At 45.6% G+C, this 23,701-nt stretch overlaps 1 protein-coding gene across 1 annotated transcript in view; it reads right to left on the bottom strand.

The window, feature by feature from the left end:
* Positions 1-23,701, bottom strand: part of LOC147696877 (N-acetylated-alpha-linked acidic dipeptidase 2-like) — a 699,908-nt gene that overhangs the window by 562,708 nt on the left and 113,499 nt on the right. Inside the window, exon 3 of the mRNA XM_086933985.1 lies at positions 3,010-3,134. Coding sequence (XP_086790111.1) covers positions 3,010-3,134 — 125 coding nt within the window. The remainder of the gene's footprint in view (positions 1-3,009; positions 3,135-23,701) is intronic.

Here is a 23,701-nt window from a genome sequence, read left to right as displayed (position 1 = left end):
GCTCACAAAGCAAATAGGCAAATAGAGCTCCAGCGCTCTAAATCAAGGAAAATGCCCCCAGAGCCTCTCTCAGGGCTCTCACTCGATGTGGGCGCCCAAGAGCCTTTCTTGGGCTCTAAACAAATGCGGCCGTCGTTGGAGTCCCTCACGGGGGACTCGGGATCAAGACGAAATGCCCCATGAAGCCCTCGGGCTTCACACAGTAATGCGCGCAAGATCGCGCTACGGGGGAGGGGCGGACACCGGCAATGTGTCCCGACGCCCCTCTCCCTCTCCAGGCACTCACCGGGTCTCTGGGGCTGGAGGCGTCTCCTCGGCGGCCGGCGCGAGGCTCTCCTTCACTCGGGGAGCCTCGAGGACAGAGCCGGCTGCTCCTCTCGCCTCCCGCCTGGCCTTGTCTTCTCTCCCTCCGCCTGACTTCCGCCGGGGCCGCCAATGGCAGCGCGGCCCTGGGGGTCAGGAGGCGGGACTTCCGGGTCGCTGCAGGCAGCGCGGCGGCCCGGCAACAGCTTTCACTCCCCCTCGGCTGCGGCGGTGATCACGGGCAATGCCGGGTGGGCACCGGTTTCAATCAATGAAAACTCCACGGGGCAATGCCGGGTGGCACCGGCCTTCGATTTAAGAATAAAGCGAGGTGGCACTCGTTACTCGCCGCGAATCGGCAGATCAGGCGGCCAAATGCCGGGTGGGCACCGGCTGTGCACAACAGCGCTCCCCAGCGCTAGGACCCTCAATAAAGCGCTCTCAAGCGCCAAAGGCAAACGAAGCGCTTCCAGGCACTAGGGAAAGTCCAAAGCGCTCCCAGGCGCTGGGAACACAAGCACAGCGCTCCCAGCTGCCCTCAGCAGGGCAGAGTTCCGGCAAAGGTCCTTAGGTAGGCAGGGGGGCAAGGCTGGGCCAGGGGCCAGCTCACTGGCCCTCCAGGCAGGGAGTCAGTCCAAGTGGCGGTTCCTCCTGGCCCCAGCAGCATCAGCAGCCCCCTCAAGATCCTAGAAGAGAACAATTTCAGTGGGGACACAGCCCCATTTTTATACACTGAAATCCTTTGTCACAATGTGCAGGGTGGGGGGAAAACCAGTCGCAGCTGGTTCTGGAGCACTCTTGATGGCCCAACCACCCATTTCATTCACTGGGGAGGCTAGGGTCGTTAGACACACCACAGGGGGGCGGAGCCAGCATTGTGTGGGGAAAACCCAGCCCATCCAGGACACAGGTACACTCCTCCCACACATCACTCATGCTAATCTCCCACTCACCACCGGGCAGACCCATCCAGACTTCCTGGAGCCTGGCATGCCAGCCAGCTCCAGCCAATCACGCTCCAGCACCCTTACTGCACACATATCTCAATGTCCAGAAGTAGCACTTCCCAACTAGACACACACATGCCGCAGACACCATCTTGCAGCATTCACTCTCACGATTTTACACATACCAAACTCGAGCCTGCACTCCCCACGCATCAGGAACTACCAGGGACACACACATTCCCCATGCATTCCTATGGGAGGGCAGGCCAGCCATACTACACGCACGCACTTTCACTCTGGGGCCCAGGGAAAAAGTGCGCCAAGCCAGAAATCATGAACACCAGGTCGCCATCAAAAGCAAAAAGTTCAGGGGTGAACCAGCCATAAAGGCCCGGGTCCAACACTTCCCATAAATATGAAAGGCTGAGTCACATGAAATCGTGGCTTACTTACACACGAATGTAAACAAGAACTGATTAACTCATCGGCTACTCGCATCTGACAAGTAGCATGTCAAGGGCAAAACCTGCACATAGTCAGAAAGTGATGACCCCATGCCACCAAGAATCTAATGATCCATGCCTGGGCTTTTCTTTTACAAATGATTGATTTCAGGTGTGTTTCTTCATTTCAGGCATCTAAAGTGAACCAGTTCTACAGCTCGCACACTTGTCAAATTAAAAACTAAGACTGGCTCACCGTGAAGTCATCTTGTAACTCAACGCAGTAGAGAGGCGCCAGCTAAACCAGCTTCAGGGGGTGCCGATGGAGGGATCAGGAAAGCCGTAACTTTGATCTATGACTCGTAGGTCATAAGACAGAGCAAATAAATAAAACAGCGAGAAAGAATATGCTATCAAACAGGTGTGGGGTGGCGGCTAAGGGTTGGCAATAGAACCAAATAAGATACGACAAAGTGAGAGAATAAAAGATGCAAAGAAAAATTAGTAAGAACAAATAGAAAGAGAGTGTGGAAAGATGGAATAAACAAAATGCAGAGAAGGAAAGAAAGAAGAATGGAAAGGAGGTTAGAAAGAACAAAGAAGAAGGGAAATAAAGAACAAGATGGAAATGAGAAAAGGAAAAAAAGGGAACCTTTGCTCTGCTGAACGATTCCAGAGGGAATCCTAAAAAGGGTTGATTCGCGTTTGCCTCACACGGTGTGCTCTGGTTCAAAGATTGGATGTATTATAGTTTTCTCACTTCTCTCTCTTTGCAACCCTACACCTGTAGCCATTTCCTAGTGTGCTCGCCAGCAGCACCGTAATTCTAGGACTTCCAGTTCTCTTTCAACGCCTCACAAAATCCCAGCATTCAAAGTAATTCTGTACCAAAGCCAATGCCCGAAACCGGTTTGGGAACACATTGGGACCTGTTTCAATAGAGTTTTAACTCCTAGTTCTAGTCCTGCAGCTGAAGATCGGTTTAAAAACCATTCAGGAGATAAACTGCTTGCTTTAGACGCCTGTGCTGTCAGAGAGCGAGGCCTCAATGCAGCGATCGAACAGGTGCAGCCAGTGTGCGCAAGAACACACAACGCACCTGCGGCGGTGGGATGCAGGACGAGAGCATCTGTGCAACGAGCACTTCGATACGATAGTGACATCTAAAATATTCCAACCAGAGGGTGTATTAACATTTCCCAAAGCATAATCGTGCACCCGTTCAGTCTTCTCCGAAACCTGACACGTTTTTGGGATGCAGTTTTACAATTCGGCGGATAAAGAAAACGCAAACAGCAGCGAAGTTGTTAACTTACCGATGAGGACGCCCAGAAGGAAACAGGCCACGGCTCCAATGATGGCGACGCACCAGACGCGGCGGGTGTTGCTCCGAGCCATTTGTATGGTCCTCCAGTCCCCGTCCTCGCCAGCTCCGGCGTCCCTGCACAAGCACAAGCACAAAAGGTTGGTTGAATGGTTCGGAGTCCTGACGGCAGATTCATTTAGGTCTTTTCAGGTAAATGCGAGCTCTCTGGTGCCATCTGCTGGGCCAGTGGTGGAAGTGACGAAATAAAAAGCATGAGAGCTCTTATGCAAATAGAGGCAGTGAGTGTGGCGGATGGTCAAAGGCGTGGCTGAACAGACAACATGTTTTATAACTTTTCTCGGTCTTTCAACTTCAGGTAGGTAAGTACATTTAAAATAATACATGCAAGTTACTTTAATCAGTGGGAAACGCACTATGTACATTACGAAACCTCAATTAATGCACTGCAGAGGTCTGTGTCTGTAACCATAGCATACATGCCAACATTTTAGGACAGGGAAGTGGGAAGTTTTGAAAGAAAACTCGGGAGAATGGAATTCATTTTAACGCCACTTTTGGCTGGAAAATCCGGAGTCTTCCACCGGAATCGGGTATATTGGCACGTCTGCAATAGAGCCACAAAATTAAATCCTGGTTGGTGCAATGGAGAATAGTGCCTTGCGTACGTTTAGTGCTGTGAGCTCCAAGTCTGTGACAGAAAGCACTGTGAATATGTAAGTTATTATTTTAAAGTAAAAGATAGGCTGCTGCAAAATATGCAAAAAGGTTAAAGATAAAAAAAGAGCTTCCAAAATATAGATTTTAGTACATCCCAAACTGTACATAATGTAATTTTTTGTATAGCTGTCCTTTAAAAGCACCCAGTTCACAGTTCAGCTGATACCTCCTTTGCAATTCCACAAAAAAATATATCTGTTTTATCAAGAAGCTTCAAGTGATTCCATTAACTAAAGCCAATCCCGGCTCCCAAGAACCATTTCTTTACATTTGTAGAGTGACTAGTTGTGTGCATTTACATTTCTTTCAGGCAGCAGGCACCCTGGCAAGAGCGTTTGTTTAGGTGTCTGCCCCTCCCTCGGTTACACAGGCACTAGACACCCTGTCTTACACTTCAGTTGAACCACGAATTTAGGTTGCCTTTTCACAAAAAGTAGGACAACTGTTGTTCTTGAATTTAAAAAAAACACGGGCAAGTCGAGCCCCTCAGATCTCGCCCACTTCGACCACTATGCCAGGCTCAACTTTTCTCTGCTTGTCGTGAAACTGTCATCGCTGTAATAAATACATCGGAACTGTGAGCATTTTTCACCTGCCAGAGAGTGAAACTGTCCCCTGGTGTCAGAGACTGAATCGTGCTTGACGTCAGTGAATCAATTTGTAGGAAAAACCAAGACACACCGCGAAAATCGAATCTATTTACGAGCACAATGGCTCACATGTTTACTGAAACAGTGAAAGAAACTTTCCCTGACAAGATGAATGCTAAAACATCGCTAGCCGGGTCCATCGTGGTTAACTAGTCATCCATTGCCACACACAACAGAATTAACTGTGTCAATCAGTGTCTTACACCAGAAATGTATTTTCCTAGGTTCATGTTCTCTCAGCACTTTTCTCCTTGGCTGAGCTCAATCTCCTGGTTACTCCTCAGTTAGTTGGAGGAGGCAGGATTTACAGCGCCTGGAGACCGTTTACAGTGCCCTACACAGTTGCCCTCATCATCAGTGCTTTACGTGTATTTAAAAAACTAGGGCCCTTATTTATGAGGCCTTGCGTCAGTTTTGCGCTGCGGATGCGTCACTTTTTGTGACGCATCTGCGGCGTAAAACATGCGCCTTGTTGCGCCATATTTAAAAAGTGACGCATCTAGGTAGATGCGTCACTTTTTAAACCCCTGCGCCACATTATACCTGCGTCAGGTATAATGTATGCAGAGGGGGCGTTCCCCTGCAAAAAGCCTCGTAATAGTGACGCAGTGAAATCTATGAGATTTCACTGCGTCACTTTTAGGATGCTGTTGCGTCAAAATCTTGCGCCTGCCTCACAGCAGGCGTAAGACTGACGCAAGCCCTTTCACATGGGGCTTTCCCCATGTGAAAGGACGCATTGCTGGAGATGCGTCACTTTTGTGACACACTCCAGCAATGCGTCACTTTTGCGCTTACAGATGCGTCAGAAATACTGACGTATTTGTAAGTCCTTGCGACATGATGCGCCATACATTAAATATGACGCATCATTGGTGTCGCAAGGAGTGCGCAGTGAAAAGTGACGCATCGCTGTTTTCACGCAGCGATGCGTCACTTTTCATAAATGAGGCCCCTGGGGTCCTCTCAAAGGGGCGTGGCTGATGTAATTAAGGGCGTGGCTTAACAGTACACCAGGTAAAAGTCTGCTCTTAGCACAGTGTGCCACCCGACTGATATTTTGCTGCTTCTGTCATTCAATACAGATATATAGATATAATACAAGAAACATTACACCTACAAGAAGTCAGAGCTATTGCCTTTGCCAATGGTTGTTAGTTGTGTAAGATAAATTAGCAACAACTATGGCTTCGTTGAATGGAATATGAAAAATTCCTCAGTTTGAAATGATGAGACTGTGAAAGAACTGTAGCGAGTCTCTTTGAAGTTACCTCAAAGGCAGTGAAGGTTGGCACCGCTGCAGAGTTGAGATTCGTTACAGCGACTTGTGCAGGAGAGCGCTGGATTTAGGAATAGTATGATTTACTATTCCAACTCCAGCCTACGTTACAGTAGGGAAGGTGATGGAATAGTAAATCATACTATTTCTTAGCTTAGAGCGCCATCCAGTGCAAGTCATTGTAATGACTTGCGTTGAAATGCCTGCATTGTAAAGGTATTGTAAAGGTATTGTGCTGTGAAGTAACTTGAATAATCTAACTTGAAGTATCCATCATCCTTTTGATTACATCATATTGCGGTGTGAACACCGCAATGTAACCGATGTTTCCCCTGATGATTATCATGAAACAGGCTGACAGTGAATTATGCATTGTATGAGGGGTGAGGGAAGCAGGCTGAATAGTGAATAGGAGAAAGCACTGAATGGGGGTGGGGAGAATAAGAAATGAGCCAGGCAATGAGCAGTGAAACAAGCAGTGAGCAGCACAGAGAGGGCAGTCATCACTGATTAAGGCCCACATGAGTTGCCCAATAAATGGGCTGGATTTTCACCACTGCTCCCCCCTCCTAAACCCAACCCTCTAGCGTTACCAAATATAGGGATACTGGTAACTTGGGTGGCCCATTACAAGTGAACATAATGAAGATCTTATCAGTGAATGAGGCACACTATGCAGTTAATGAAGAAGACCGCAATACATGACAGTGAACAGTTCATTTATTTACCAGTTGTGGCTCCTCAGCAATGGCAGAGGAGCGTCCCCCCACTGCCTGGCGCAGAGCCAGCAAACGAAAAATAGAATAAATGGTCTAGCATTGTTTTATTTTTGTTTGCGTGCTCTGAGCCAGCTTGTGCATGGAGGGGCGGGGCATGGGAGAGGGGAAGAGGAGTGCATGTGCACTGCCTAAGTGCTCATGTGTGTTTGACCAGCCGTCTCAGGCCGACCAAAACACACATGCGCACTTAAGTTTCTCCAGGCCCACAGTTCCCTGGCAGGAGCAGATTGTCTTTCCTGCATACTCAGGCCAATCCCCTTGCTGCTCTGCAGCACAGGGGTTGGCTGGGAGTCTGTCTCAGGGGCTGCTGGGACCAAGGAAGAGGCCAGCAGGAGAGATGTGACGCATGAGGCGGCTAGCGGAATTAGGTACTTTTTTTCATTGTTATTATAAACCTGTTCCCCCCACGCGCTCTCCCCCTACGCTCCCTCCACTGACCACCCTTTTTTTTAGTGGTGGCCGCCACGGGTATTTACTTAGTTATTTATTTAGGTATTACGGTTTCATGAAATGTAAACAAGAACCACCAGGTTAGTAGAGTTCTTTACAAATGGTTATATCAACGGTAGAAGGTATACAATACGAGGCTAGGGTGGTTTAAACTAAAGACGGGAATACATGGAAAACAATCTCCCTCAGTGAGAAAAAAACTTCTGTGGGCATGAAGGGAGAATAAGCAAGAACGAGGGGCAAGCACTGAGTGGGAGTAGGCTCTGGTTCTACCAGATAACAACAAAAGCCAAGGCTGGCATTGGCTCTGCCCGGTGCCCCATTCCTTCTTGGTGCACCCCCAATGACTTCCTTCTCCATGGGTTTCCTCACTACTTCCTTCCAACAGTCTCATCGCTCCATAGTCCCTCTCTCATATGCATTTAATTTGCTTTATAGCTACTCATACCAGTAGGGTGTCCGAGCACTTTAGACCGTACACACATTATATAGAGACAACGACTCATATGTGTGTAAACCAGTTTTTAGGTACTATTACGTAAAACAATGAGGATTACATGGTGTCCTTACTAGCAGGCAGTGTATTTTAAAATTGTTTGGTCTGGAGAAGCATAAACTCAGGATTTAAAACGTACCACGAGTCGCGCGAGCGCGTCGACCATGATGGCCGCCGCCACCGGAGCTCCGTGAGTTTACCGGCTTAATTAGCCGATTTACGATGATTTCCCTGTCAGGAATCTTCATTTATTAGCGGCGCTTGCTTGTTATAGCTATTTCCTACCTTGTGACTGATTTTCGGGCGATTCTGCTGTGGGGAAGTGCTTCAGCTGGCTCCTTGGTTCCTCTCCCCTGCCTCTGCTCCAGCTTCTGCCGGTTTGCTCTGCATAGGGGGGGGAGTGCTCACAAAGAGAGGGCCTGGCTTGGGCCTGGCCACACCCACGACCCAGTTTAGCTGCTGCACCAGTCCTTTTGAAGAGCTTTTGGGGAATTTTACGTCCTTTTTCCCTCACATTTATTACATTTTGAGGTGTATTTTCATATTTGGTACTTATTTGACGCAAAAGGTTATTTTTTCACCTCAAGATGGAAAATAAAAATGTGGCTGCTAATAAATGGAAAAAGCAGATATCGCCTACTCCATCTAAATCTAACGTTGTTGACTCTTCTGAACAGTCACTTGCTCTAATTTTGGAGGAAATTCAAGCGCTGCGCATGAATACAGATACTATTGCGACTGAAGTAAAAAATGTTCGCAAAGATATGGCTTCTATGTCCATGAAAGTATCTGATAATGCTAACAAAAATTCAGGACAATAAAAATAAATTGGATTCATGGATTTCAAAAGGAATTTTTTATCTCAAAGATGTATTTTGTGGAACTGCCTTTATTCCTTTTGAGCAACTACAGTTAAAGTTTGATATCCCAGCTTCGGATTTCTCAAAATACCAATCTTTATGTAATTCAATTTTGGACTCTTTTCCCAATGGTATTCCCTCTTCCACCACTAATGACCTATTAATTTACCTTACGGCTGTTACATCTTCCCCCAAAGCTGTCTCTGTTTTTTATAAAAAAATGTACTTCCTCCCAGGGCTCCAATGTTGGTGCAATATCATCTTTTTGGAATACTGAACTGTCCATTTCCCTATCAGATGATACATGGTCCTCAATATGGCTCAACTGTATCTCTGGTTGGCTTCCGGTGTCTCTTTATCAGACTAATGCTTTTATTTTATTTAATGCCCTATGGACCCCATCTCGATTATGTGGAAGAAGGGGGCCCTACCTCACAGGATAAACCCTGGTAAGGAAATTTAACTTTTAGGAAAAGAGCAATTTTGCACCGGGTTACGTGCATCAATTTCATCAGCACAAGTTAGACGTTGAAAATCAAGTCACGGACTACTAAATGTTTTTTTAGTCTTTCTATTAGTTTATTTTATTTATTGTATCAAAATTATTTTTTGGTATTTATTTTTATATGTGTTTTTTTTACAAGACGATTTGTTTTGACAAGTTTTATATCTATACATAATGTTACACGTGATTATATACACATATTTGTCAATTGCAATTACACATAAATCACAACAAGTTCATTAGTCATTTCATGTAATACAGAACCAATTCCTCTTCAACGCGTTTCGGCAGTTAGCCTAGCTCAGGAATTCTGTATTTTCTATGCAAAGCGTTGATACTATTATAAGTAGACTACCCTTACTCCGTTAGGTCCATATCTGGTTGAGCTAGCCAATTCCTATTCTAACTTATACATTTGTGTGACAAAATCTTACAACTATTTACATATTATTTACACATATCACTCAAAAGATCCTATACATATCTACATTATATACATTATTTACAAAACATAGCACCTCATAATTTACATACCTTTGGTTTTAGATCCAATATGACTGGCTTATCTGCGGATATTTACAACAAGGGGTGGTGAGGGACAGAGCCTCTGAATTAAGCAGAAAGCTCTCACCCAGTCAAGAGATCAGGGCTAGATCCAACACCGTTTTTTAGCTCACTGCACCATCCCAGTTTCAGAACCTGGCTGTATGCAAATTAGTCTGTTCCTGTCCCAGTGCATGATGGGAACAGGGCAAACCAAACTACAAAAGCCAATTCTTACACTGGGAAGGAAACAAGCTCCCGGGGACCGGTTTCTGGCATTACAGCCGTCTTCGGCCCGGTTTGCTTGAATCCTGATGGTGCAATGAGCAAGGGACTCATGTCTGAGTATACCCTTCCACGCTTAGGGTGGACAAAAATATTTACAACAAGGGGTGGTGAGGGACAGAGTCTCTGAATTAAGCAGAAAGCTCTCACCCAGTCAAGAGATCAGGGCTAGATCCAACACCGTTTTTTAGCTCACTGCACCATCCCAGTTTCAGAACCTGGCTGTATGCAAATTAGTCTGTTGCTGTCCCAGTGCATGATGGGAACAGGGCAAACCAAACTACAAAAGCCAATTCTTACACTGGGAAGGAAACAAGCTCCAGGGGACCGGTTTCTGGCATTTCAGCCGTCTTCGGCCCGGCTTGCTTGAATCCTGATGGTGCAATGAGCAAGGGACTCACATCTGAGTATACCCTTCCATCACCACCCCTTTTTGAATCGTTTTGGCCACCACAAGTGTGAAAGGGTATGCTCAGATGTGAGTCCCTTGCTCACTGCACCATCAGGATTCAAGCAAGCCGGACCGAAGACGGCTGTGATGCCAGAAACCGGTCCCCGGAAGCTTGTTTCCTTCCTGGTAAAGAATTGGCTTGGTAGTTTGGTCTGCCCTGTTCCCATGATGCACTGGGCCAGGGACAGACTAATTTGCATGTAGCCAGGTTCTGAGCTGGGATGGTGCAGTGAGCTAAAAAACGGTGATGGATCAAGCCCTGATCTTTTGACTGGGTAAGAGTGTCTTGCTTAATTCAGATACTCTGTCCATCACCACCCCTTTTTGAATCGTTTTGGCCACCACAAGTGTGGAAGGGTATGCTCAGATGTGAGTCCCTTGCTCACTGCACCATCAGGATTCAAGCAAGCCGGGCCGAAGACGGCTGTGATGCCAGAAACCGGTCCCCGGAAGCTTGTTTCCTTCCTGGTAAAGAATTGGCTTGGTAGTTTGGTCTGCCCTGTTCCCATGATGCACTGGGCCAGGGACAGACTAATTTGCATGTAGCCAGGTTCTGAGCTGGGATGGTGCAGTGAGCTAAAAAACGGTGATGGATCAAGCCCTGATCTTTTGACTGGGTAAGAGTGTCTTGCTTAATTCAGATACTCTGTCCATCACCACCCCTTTTTGAATCGTTTTGGCCACCACAAGTGTGGAAGGGTATGCTCAGATGTGAGTCCCTTGCTCACTGCACCTTCAGGATTCAAGCAAGCCGGGCCGAAGACGGCTGTGATGCCAGAAACCGGTCCCCGGAAGCTTGTTTCCTTCCTGGTAAAGAATTGGCTTGGTAGTTTGGTCTGCCCTGTTCCCATGATGCACTGGGCCAGGGACAGACTAATTTGCATGTAGCCAGGTTCTGAGCTGGGATGGTGCAGTGAGCTAAAAAACGGTGATGGATCAAGCCCCGATCTTTTGACTGGGTAAGAGTGTCTTGCTTAATTCAGATACTCTGTCCATCACCACCCCTTTTTGAATCGTTTTGGCCACCACAAGTGTGGAAGGGTATGCTCAGATGTGAGTCCCTTGCTCACTGCACCATCAGGATTCAAGCAAACCGGGCCGAAGACGGTTGTGATGCCAGAAACCGATCCCCGGAAGCTTGTTTCCTTCCTGGTAAAGAATTGGCTTGGTAGTTTGGTCTGCCCTGTTCCCATGATGCACTGGGCCAGGGACAGACTAATTTGCATGTAGCCAGGTTCTGAGCTGGGATGGTGCAGTGAGCTAAAAAACGGTGATGGATCAAGCCCTGATCTTTTGACTGGGTAAGAGTGTCTTGCTTAATTCAGATACTCTGTCCATCACCACCCCTTTTTGAATCGTTTTGGCCACCACAAGTGTGGAAGGGTATGCTCAGATGTGAGTCCCTTGCTCACTGCACCATCAGGATTCAAGCAAGCCGGGCCGAAGACGGCTGTGATGCCAGAAACCGGTCCCCGGAAGCTTGTTTCCTTCCTGGTAAAGAATTGGCTTGGTAGTTTGGTCTGCCCTGTTCCCATGATGCACTGGGCCAGGGACAGACTAATTTGCATGTAGCCAGGTTCTGAGCTGGGATGGTGCAGTGAGCTAAAAAACGGTGATGGATCAAGCCCTGATCTTTTGACTGGGTAAGAGTGTCTTGCTTAATTCAGATACTCTGTCCATCACCACCCCTTTTTGAATCGTTTTGGCCACCACAAGTGTGGAAGGGTATGCTCAGATGTGAGTCCCTTGCTCACTGCACCATCAGGATTCAAGCAAGCCGGGCCGAAGACGGCTGTGATGCCAGAAACCGGTCCCCGGAAGCTTGTTTCCTTCCTGGTAAAGAATTGGCTTGGTAGTTTGGTCTGCCCTGTTCCCATGATGCACTGGGCCAGGGACAGACTAATTTGCATGTAGCCAGGTTCTGAGCTGGGATGGTGCAGTGAGCTAAAAAACGGTGATGGATCAAGCCCTGATCTTTTGACTGGGTAAGAGTGTCTTGCTTAATTCAGATACTCTGTCCATCACCACCCCTTTTTGAATCGTTATCTGCGGATAGGCATATTCTGAATCCACCTGCCTGGATTGTTCAATGAGGTCACGCCATTCTATGAATCTGTGACCGTCTGGTCACGATACATAGACGACGTGTTCTTCATTTGGGTAGATAATGAAGACAATCTGGAACAATTTTTAAACTGGATAAACTTGTGTGATGAGAATATTAGATTCACCCACCACATGGACAGGACACAAGTCGAATACTTGGATGTTTTGATTAAACACAAAAATGGGTGCCTTGCTGTGGATTTATATGTTAAACCCACGGCACGGAATACATTATTACACTATGACAGCTATCACCCTACTATCCAAAAGAACAGTGTCCCCTTCGGGGAGTTCTTACGTCTAAGACGTAATTGTACCAGTATATCTGGCTATGATGATAATTCAGTCATGATGAAGTCCAAATTTCTTGCTCGAGGTTATCCAAAGAAAATAATAAGAGATTCATATAAGCGTGCTCGCTTTTATGACCGACAGCACCTCTTGGAGCCCAAGCAAGACAAACCAAACCCTAATTTGGTCTTCATCATGAAACATTCAGAGCTCAATGAAAGAATCAGGCAAACTATATGTGCCAATTGGCATATACTGAATGTAAATGTTCCAAAAGAAAACCGTTTACCTAAGCCAATGTTTGCATATAAAAGAAATAAATCCTTGAAAGACCATATAGTCAGGTCACGTATGACACCTAATGTATTGAACAGCCAGCAATCTCTTGTAGATCTGCAACCTGTACAAGGAACATACAGTTGCTTAAATTGCAAATCTTGCAAAACAGTGCTCCAGGGTCCTACTTTGAATTTTAATAATCGATTGATCAGACCCTCAGATCTCAACAATTGCAGAAGTACAAATGTGATTTACTTAATAATTTGTCCCTGTCAGAAAGGATATGTAGGACAGACAGGCCGAGCATTGAATGTCAGATTGACGGAACACAGATCTGCAATACAAACAAAAAAACTGACAGCACCATTGGTATCCCACTATGTAGGGCACAGTCACACTCCCGAAGATATGTCTTTGTACATTCTAGAGAGGGTACACCATAAGATCGGATTAGATGTAGACAAAATCAGAAAATTGAGGGAGGTGTACTGGATTTTCATATTGGGAACAGCGACTGAGGGACTAAATATGGACATACCTTGGGAACAAGCTATACTGTAACAACTGCAATAAAACTGTATTACAATTGAATTGCCCTAACTGTCCAAGTATATGTATAGAGTGATGATAACTGTTGATTGTTAATTGATGAACTGGACATATACATAGAACATCTGTAATAATTGTGTATTTATGAACGGTGCCAAATGTAAATAGGTTCATATAGTCATCTAATGTAGATTAGAGTATATCTGCGGATATTTGGATTGATATTCAGACCTAATATATCTCTTACAAATACAGGATAAATCTTCTTCCCCCAGGTCTTGAGCTAAGTAAACCCACTTAGTCTCGTTTAAATTTCGTTTGTCACATAATTAAGCACTAACTTTTAATCATGGGTGAAAAACGATTCATAGCACCTAGGACCTACAGTAAATCAAACCACTTAGAACTACAACATACAAGATTATTTTCTACACTTCTATTATGCCAACAGTAATATCGTCCCACGGGTTAAAAAGAAAACATATACATATCGAGAATTCTAGTTTGTGTACATTCATGACAAAACTCTTGCTTTCAGGTTAAAAGCATCTTATAATTCCTATTTTCCTTGTTTGAAAAAACTATCAGCTATACAGGAAGAATTAGTTAGATACATGTTTATTTCACACTAACAGCTAGCTGAAAGAAAACTAGTCCAAGATGGCGGGTCATAATATAGAAACGCCAACACGTTTGGAACCGCAACAGAACAGCTAGTCTAATCTCGCGAGATTGAATCTGGCGCGTTATCAAGAGCTATTTTTGAGGCCAGCACATAGTAAAACACTCCCGCGTTTGCTATCAGAAGATAAACCCTCCCGATATGTAAACATCTAAATCACAAGTAAGTACTAGCTGGGGTCAGGACCGTTCGGATGAAACCAGTTGATAGAGGAATATTCTTGGCAGGATATAATAGTTAATTTATGGAATAAGATACGATGTAAGTGCTTGAACAAGTCGGCATGGATTACGGAAATGCCGTTATTGTTTATTGGCATGCGATCCATCTTAGCGAGATTTATTCGCTCATTTAGCTTGAGAAAACAGGGCGGGAATACTCAAATTCCTTACACTATTACACCCGCCCAGGTTGTAATTGTTTCCCTCATCTAGACGTTAGAAGTAAGTAGGGCGGGAAAACTTAATTGTTCATACTTTCCATCCCGCCCTCAGTGTAAATGTTTCCCTTTCTAAGACGATACTAACATCTTTAGGAACTTGTTGGGTGGTAGTTACTTTTCCCAGAAAGTAATAATATACAAACAACGCAACAAAATAGAAACAACGTCATGGTTTGGGTTATATTTCCTGACATATGCTCCGTTCTACCAATAACGAAACGACTGGGTTTCGGACTTGCTAGTTAAGTACTAGTAAAAAGCTGCGACGATTTTAGATACGCTAGATGGCTAGAGAATATACGTCAGACCAGCCTTTTTAAACAACCGGGATGTTTTCCAATCCACAGATTCCATCCACATCTAATGTTATAGAGCGGAATCGTTTGCACACTCATCCATCCAAAGTCTACAGCTTCATGGAAAATAACTAAAACGCCCACATTGAAGTGGTTTGCTTGTCAGCAGGTATGTCAATGTCGATCATAACCAACACATTATTTTCAAACTAGAACTAGTCTAAGCACGCACAGTTGGTTCTAGATAGAAACCTAGTTTTTTCTTTTTATTTATAATTTCTCAGATAACGAGACAAAAGCAAGAGCTTACATAATCATTTGGAGAGTTCCCTCAGAAACTCAATTTCTGGATTGGAAGAAACGTTTTCATCAGTTCTTTCCTTAACAGGTACATCTTCTAGTTGTATCCTTATTTGCAGATTACTCTAGTTAGAGACACACTTACTTATGGCCACATGTTATATGCCCTTAACTTTACAGCTGTTCTGGAATCCTTGCCGACTGTGCTGCCCAGAAGACAACATTAGAGACAAACTCCAGTTATCCCATTGGTGGCTTATTTCTACACTAGACAGGTTTGTCTGACATACATAAATACACAATCCATAAAAAGGTTCCCAGTTTATCAACCAATTAGGATATTGTTTTCAATCAATCCATTGTGGCCTCCCATTCAAATAGACAATCCAGGCAGGTGGGCTCAGAATATCCCTATCCGCAGATAAGCCAGTCATATTGGATCTAAAACCAAAGGTATGCGAATTATGAGGTGCTATGTTTTGTAAATAATGTATATAATGTAGATATGTATAGGATCTTTTGAGTGATATGTGTAAATAACATGTAAATAGTTGTAAGATATTGTCACACAAATGTATAAATTAGAATAGGAATTGGCTAGCTCAACCAGATATGGACCTAACGGAGTAAGGGTAGTCCCTTGTGCATAAATCATTTTGAAATAGAGTTTTTATAAAATTAAAGCAGAAAAAGTTAGACGATGTGATTCAAGATCAAATCTGTATGATTGTTAACTAAAATGAAAATCATTTCCTCTACTTATAAGAGTATCAACGCTTTGCATAGAAAATACAGAATTCCTGAGGAAGGCTAACCGCCGAAACGCGTTGAAGAGGAATTGGTTCTGTATTACATGAAATGACTAATGAACTTGTTGTGATTTATGTGTAATTGCAATTGACAAATATGTGTATATAATCACTTGTAACATGATGCATTATGTATAGATATAAAACTTGTCAAAACAAATCGTCTTTTAAAAAAAACACATATAAAAATAAATACCAAAAAACAATTTTGATACAATAAATAAAATAAACTAGAAAGACTAAAAAAACATTTAGTAGTCCGTGACTTGATTTTCAACGTCTAACTTGTGCTGATGAAATTGATGCACGTAACCCAGTGCAAAATTGCTCTTTTCCTAAAAGCCCCATCTCGATTATGCCAAGCGAAATTGTTACCATCTGATATTTGTTGGCATTGCACTTTAAGTTCTGGATCACTTCGTCATATGTTATTTGAATGCCCAGTTATTATGAAATTTTGATCGGATGTTTGGAATGTCATTTCGAAAATGTTGCCTTTACACGATGATATTTCTTATGCTATGTTAATATGTAAATCAGTTGCCCTTTCCCAGAGGCAAAGTTATTTAATTTTTTAATTACAGCTGCAGCTGCTTTAAAATCCATTACTTTTTGTTGGAAAGATGCTTCTTCTCTTTCAGTTCATGCTTGGTGGTCGTGGATTATCTTTACAAGAAGAGGAGCTCAGCTGTCTCTTAAAGGCGTTATTCACAATTCGCAGTCATTTCAATCTTTTTGGTCTCCTATTGGTTTGTATGTTATGCAATGATTCGTATGTTATGCAATGATATGATTAAATGTTCTCTTCTGTATTTTGATGATTAATTTCCCCTCATTTACCATCCTTTTTACTTCAATTTAATTGTGACTCTATATTGTTTTATTTTATGATTCTCTGATATGATCACTCCCCTGCCCCTCCCCTCCTTTTTCTCCCTTTCTCTTAATTTTTGGTTTATTGCATTTTATACTCGCAATTTCATCATTTACGCATATAAGACTTATTCTTTTTGTATTGTATTTGCCTATTTCTTCTGTTTACAAAATACTTCAATACAATCATTTTGAACTTAAAAAAAAAACGTACCACACTGGTTGGGGTTGGCTTTTAGTAAAAAGAATGTCTTTCTACTCAAACAAAACCGCATAGCAACATTAGAATAATGAAACACTGGAACAAAATGTAACGTTCTAAACTATACCATGCAGTTTGCATGCAGCTCTTTGAGGACAGTTCATAGGTCAATGTGCTGTATTAGTACGGTAACTTATGAAATGCAAATAACAAAAGGATGTGTTTGACAAAAGCAGTAATCCTTCTGAGGTAGCCACATAACAGACATTTCTGTGATCTGCATGGTACACTTTCTTTGCATCATGCATTTAACCCTTTGTGCTGGGGGGACGGGTGGCCAGCCATGATGGGCGATAGGACCTGCCCACAGGGAGCTCCTCCGCCCGCTTCTAAATCTTGCATAATCCTGCCAAACCTAACCATTAAATAATGCTGTCTATGTATGATTCTTCGTCCCCATATTTTCTGACTTTGTGGGAGGAGTGTTTTGGCGACCCACGGCCGCGGGAGAAGAGCCAGAGCTGGAGCCTGGCATGAGGACTATGATCCGTGCTGCCTGGGGCCTGGTGTAGCTGCGGTGCCCGACCCCCTGGGGCCAGGCAGGGGCACCTGTACTGTCTCAGGGTGATCCTGTCCAGGGGCCGAACAATTGTCAGGCTCCCTTGATGGCGAAAGTGCTTAGATCGGCTGAGCGGGCAGAGCCCGGCAGTGCTTCAGGCCGGGAAAGTCCATCAGTGGCCAGGGGAGCCTGCCAGGCCTCACCTGATGACTCCTTCGAACTGTGATGATGAGAGGGGGAATGGGCGGAGGAGAGTCTGAAAGGCGGCACCAAGACCCTTGTGGGGGCAGCCCCCGGGTTCACTGAGACTCGAGGTGCTAGGGCCTCGAGGTGCAAGAAGGAGGAAAAAGAGGGCGGCGAGGTGGCCATGATTGGAGCTTGCCTAGTGGGGCTGCAGTGGAGGCCCAGCGCTGGTGTGCCAACGGAAGTCCTGCCAAGGAAGCACAGAGGAGGCCCTGAGGTCGGCGGAAAAGAGGACCTCTAAAGGAGAGGTCAACTGCCCAGCTGCTGTGAAGTTATGCCCTGGACTGTGTTGAGCGCTTCCAACAGAAAGATTGCCCCTCCTCTCCTCCAATATGGGGAAGGATAAGTCCAATAGACAGCAGTAGGGGAATACTATTGACCCTCACCAGACCACCCACAGACTCACTCTTCAAGAGCATCAGCCCAACCTGGAGCATTTCTGAAACACCAGGAGGAGCCATCGTGTGCTGCCCTTCTGGAGGCGATACAGGGCTCAGGAACAGTTCTTTGGGGCCAAATAGCAGGGGTCTCCATCGAGATTCATCTGCTGCAAGCCGATTTTTGCAAAGTTGCGGACAAAGTGGAGAACACAGAAACTAATATAATTTCCTTGTAGACGGAGGTCTGTCAGCTCAAGCAGCGCGTCTCCGAGCTGACGGTGGCCTCCAGTGCATTGGAGTATCAGGTTCAGAAGTGGAGGGCCGTTCCGCTGGAACAATGTGTCCCTGTTGGGCTTCCCTGAGAGAATGGAGAGCCAGTCAGCGGAGTGATTCCTGAAACACTGACTGAAGCACACCTTAAGCTCCAGAGGCATAGGGCACTGGTGCCTGTGCCTCCCCGAGGGAATTACAGGAACAAAGACCCAATCCTGAAAGTGACCAGGGAGACACTTGTTTCTCAGTTTGAGAACTGTAAAATTGCTATTTTCCTTGACTATACCCAGAAGGTCCAGGAGCGGTGCAAATCTTTCCTGGAGATGAAGAAGAGGTGTCACGCCATAGACCTTAAGGACATGCTCCTCTACCCGACCAAGCTCTGTTTTATTGCAGCAGGGAAGTTGCACTTCCTTGAACATCCTGAGGAAGTTTGGTCCTTGTTAGACATGCCAAATAGGCTCCAAGCGCACCCCTAGAGTGAAGCGGACTACTTCCTCATCCATGGTGGATGGCATGGGCGCAGGCGCCTAAGGACCAGGGGTGGAGGCCAGCCGGTGGCGGGGGACACTGGATGCATTGCGATTCGGAATTATGGCACAATGGACGCTGCACAGACCCTGGAAGTGCCAGAGATGCTTTTGGGTTGGCCGCACAGGATGGCAAGGCCTCAGACACTCCTTCTCAATACAGTAATGTTGTTGCTGGCACTGTGTCTCCTTGATGGTCATTTGCAGTTTTTATGCCCAAGGGGGGGACCCCTTGTTGTCTTCTCTCTCCCACAGGGGAGGATGGCCATGGTGGCTACTATTGCCTGGGGGTTGCGTGTTGAGAAGTGTGTGCCACTTATATCATTGTAGGGTCCCTTGTGCAGCTCTATTCCTGACATTGAAGGGGAATTGCCTGTATATAACCGCCCCCGCTTGGGGCCTGGGTGCTACATATGGGAAACTAACTCTTTGCAGCTGATGTGCTCTTTTTAGGATGTTAGCTATATCCCTGTATGTGCATACTGGTTTGTTTCTGTTGTATTAGCGGGGGAGAGGTGTTCTATCATCCTGACAAATTGATCTTTTTGGGCTTGTATGATATTGTGATTTAGTCCTACTTGTCCGGGGCAGGTTCACTGGTTGTGTGTTCTGTTTTTTTGATGGGTGTGTTGCCATCTTGTCGCAGGGAGGCGAACCGTTGTCTTCATACAGGCTTTATGCAATAATGAGTAAGCCTGGATCTTGTAGGTTCCTTTCCTGGAATGTATTGGGGTTAGGATCGTATCAGAAACGCCAACAAGTTCTCTCCTTCTTAAGAGACACCATGTGGATATTGCCTGCTTGCAGGAAAGCCATCTCTCGGATGCAGAGGCTGCTAAGTTGGACAAGAAATGAAGGGGGCAAGTCTATTCTGCCAATTACTTGGCTTTCTCAAAGGGAGTCCTTGTTTGGTTGTCTCCGGCTCTCCTTTTGTCAGTTCATACATGGAGGTGGATGTAAAGGCTCACTACCTGCTGATACAGGGTATACTTGACGGGGTTGATGTTGCCATTGTCTATTCATATGGATCTAACATTGATGAGGGGACCTTTTACCTGAAGGTGCAGAAAGTCCTCTTTCTGGCACTGGACTTCCGAGTTCTGTGGGTGGGGTACTCCAACTGTATGCTAGATGGCAATCTCAGACGCACCATCCATGTCATAATACTAAACCTAGGAGGACTTCCTTCATTCAGGATGTCACTGCTCATTCGGGGCTCTGCAGCATCTGGAAGGCTCTTCATCCCACTTCGAGAGAATACACTTGTTTTTCCTTAACACATGGTACCCACAGTAGAGTAGATCATATTTTTCTAACTGCCTCACTGTGCTCTAGAGTTCTTGCAGTGACACACCTGCCCTGCTACTTGTCTGATCATGCCCCTGTCTGGTGCGATATGGAACGGGGGGGCAGCTCTCAGTTGCATTCTCCTAAGATGCTGCAGGACACCAAGAGCAGGGAGCCACTGATAGCTGACTTTTTTAGATTAACTGGTCCGCAACATGTTGCCTGGGCAACCGAATGAGAGTAAATAAAGATTGTGAGCTGGGGGCATTTCATAGGCCTCACCAGTGGGGTTAGGTGTAAGTTGCAAGCCAGACTCATTCAAAAGGAGGATGAACTGGCGACTGTTCAACGGCTTCCTCTGGATGGTGAAGTGGGACAGCGGGGGAATTGCTGGCTCAACAGCAGGTTGGTGATGCAAGTTTCAGGTTGGAGAAGTACACCCTAAAATTGTATTGTCAATTTCTCCTTAGTGAGGGAGATAGCTATGGCCGGTTGCTGACCTGGATCCTTAGGCGGGATGCTCCTCGCCTCCCCATACTCCGTCTTAGGTCCCGCCAGGGGTGGGAAGTTTACACACAAAGAAGCATGTTCGAAGTCCTTCAGTCCCATCTGGAGAAGGAGTATCAGAATCTGCATCCGCCTGAACCAGTGTGCATCTCTGCGTTTCTGACCTCTTTGACACTTCCGCGGCTGGCTGCTGTTCAAGATCTGGAGGCTGATCTCACCCTGGAAAAGATCTGGACGGAGCTCGGGCAGTTACTCAAGGGGATGGCACTGGCCAGTGATGGTTTCCCTGCCGAATTTAATCAAGCTTTTACCCACATTCTTACTCAACAATTAATGGAGTTGTACTTGGAGGCCAGGGACTCTGGTGTGCTGCCTCCATCCAAGGGGGAAGGCTGCATCTTTATGATGCTAATGCTATATTCAGATGAATGTGATCTGTCCACCTTTTGACAGCTTACGATGATCAACAAGGATACTTAAGTGCTATGCAAGGTACTCTCCCTTTGGTCACATCCAGTGATTTTGCAGTTCAAACACAAGGACTAATGCGGATTCATTCCAGGTCGTGCTACCAGCATGAACCCACAACAGCTAATGCATGCCTGCAGGAGATATAGGGTAGAGAGAAAGAACTTGCTGTTTTCTCCATTGACATAGCCAGTGCCTTCGACATGGTCAACTGGCACTACCTCATACAGGTGTTGGAGGCGATTGGGTTTGGCGAGTACTTTCGAGGTTGGGCGTCTCTTCTATACAACAGTCCCACAGCTAGGATGTGAGTGGGTAATGTATGCTCTAATCCATGGTTAGTGGCAAGGAAATGCACTAGGGCTGTCCATTGTCATCTCTCCTTTTTGCTCTGGCCATGAAGATGTTGCCATTCAGATCCGACAGGTTATGGCTCGGTGGAGGATCTGGGTAGAGAGCTTTGATCACCTGGTGTCCCTATATGACACCCTTTTCTATCTCTCGGCCCCTTTGTAGTCCCTTCCCCTTCTGTTGAAATTCCTGGATGCCGTAGGGAGATCTCGGGTCTTATGATTAATCACAAGAAACCTCTGGTGTTCCCTCTGGGGATGCTGGTCACCCGTGAACCAGTAACGTTGCCAGAATTGCCCCTCTGTTGGGAACCTGATAGGTTCCTATACTTGGGGGTGATGGTGGCCCACACATAACAGAAACACTTGCAGTACAATATTGAGAGAGTCACTGAGGGCCTCCTCTCCTCCAAGCAGTTTTGGAATTCCCTCCCTCTTTCCCTCATGGGCCAGGTGGCTGTCTCCAAGATGGTGTTCCTGCCACGATGTCTGAACCCTCTGCAGCACTCCTTTGACACTTTTCCTTGCATGGTGTTTTGGAAGTTGCATTGCCTCCTTACCTTGCTGATCTGGGCAGTGGGATGCAGTAGAGTAGCGAGGGACTTTCTGTTCTAGCCAATATAGTAGGAGGACCCAGCGGTTTCCAACTTGGAGCAATATTACTTGGCTTCTGAGATCCAACACACTGCACATTGACTTGAGGAGGGAGGAAACTGGGGGAAGTCCCTATAACAGAATGCAGCAAGGGGCCCATCTCTTCCCCAGCTGCTGATGGCGAGGGTCGAGGCACAGCCTGGATCCCATACCTCTTCAGACACACAGCATCATTGGGTGAACAAACCGTCTGGGTGGTGCTTTGGAGGGCTCATTTTGCTGGGGAATTCATTTTTTGCGACCTACCAGCACTTCGAGTGCTGCTGGAATCTGTGGATGTTTCTGCCTGGCAGGAGGGTGGTTGAGAGACACTGAGGGACTTGCTCGCCAATGCAGAAATGATTACATTTGAAGCGGCACAGGAGGCTTTTGCTTAGGGCCAGTACAGTACCTGCAGGATGCTAGTTTTGCTGCTATAGTCAGGTATATATGGCCATCCTTCGCTGCAGCTCCATGCATGTCACTCACTTTTTGGAACTAGTTGGAACTGGGAGGGGGCCGCCACTTCATCTCTCTCCTATACCAAGCCATGGCAGTCAATCGGTCTTGCACTATTCCTGTGCGGCATGGAATAGCGACCTGGGGATACATATTGAGGATGCGCAATGTGTGCATTGGTGAAGTCTGTATCGAGCAATGCCAGATATAGAAGTACACATTTTTGTTTTCTACATCGCACGTACGTGACACCAGTGCTCCTACATTAAATGGACCCTAGTAGGTTGGTTAGTTATCCTAGATACCAGGCCTCAATAGGCTCTTTTTTACACTTCACGTGGACATAACTTATTGTAATTACATTCTGGATATGAGTGTGGTGGCTCCGGTGATGAATATGGTGCGGATTTCTGTTACTGCAGACCTTGCAGTTTGCCTGTTAGGTGATATCCGTAGGCAGAAAGGCCAAAAGATGGCGTTTAAGTTCTTGCATTTGTTGCAACATCTGGCTAAACGCTGGAACCATCACTTGGATGGGTCAGGTAGGACCCAGTATGGGGCATTTGGTGGTGGATGTGGCTGAGTGGGCATAGGAGGTGTGACTGAAGCAGTGTAGTCACGTTTATAAAGTTCAGGACGATCTGCGGGTGTGGGTGGAACTTCTGCCAGTCTTGATCTGTTTCAAAAATTGTGATATAGAATATATCGCAAGTGTTGTGGACGTACAACACAAGTTTAGGGACCTTAGATGTGATTGGTTAAATGTATAGTGAGGATTGTCTATGAAAATATAGCATTAAGCATAGGGACCTGGTGAGCCCATTTTAAAACTTTCTGTGAAAAGAGTAATAGATTTATTCAAGCTTCAGTGAAGGGTAAGGAGGCGTCATCTATTCTTATTAGCGTCTGAGGATTTCTGTGGTTGGTTAAAGTCCTGCCAGGATTTCGAGCATGCGTGATTAGGTTTTCCCATTTGAATGCGTGAATAATTTTGTGAAAAATAGCGTCGTCTATTTTCATGTGAAAGAAATTCTGTATGGTTGTTAAAACTATCCTTTCTTAGCGAAACAGACAAGTGGTTTGTTTATTTGTAGTTATTAATTGAGATTTATCGAGAAAACATTGTTTAAAATGGCGTCGTGAAAATT

This window comes from Lissotriton vulgaris, chromosome 8, assembly GCF_964263255.1.
Source record: "Lissotriton vulgaris chromosome 8, aLisVul1.2, whole genome shotgun sequence".
Taxonomy (NCBI): Eukaryota; Metazoa; Chordata; class Amphibia; order Caudata; family Salamandridae; genus Lissotriton; species Lissotriton vulgaris.
Note: the sequence above shows the minus strand (reverse complement) of the source record. Positions and strands in the feature narration are given on the sequence as shown.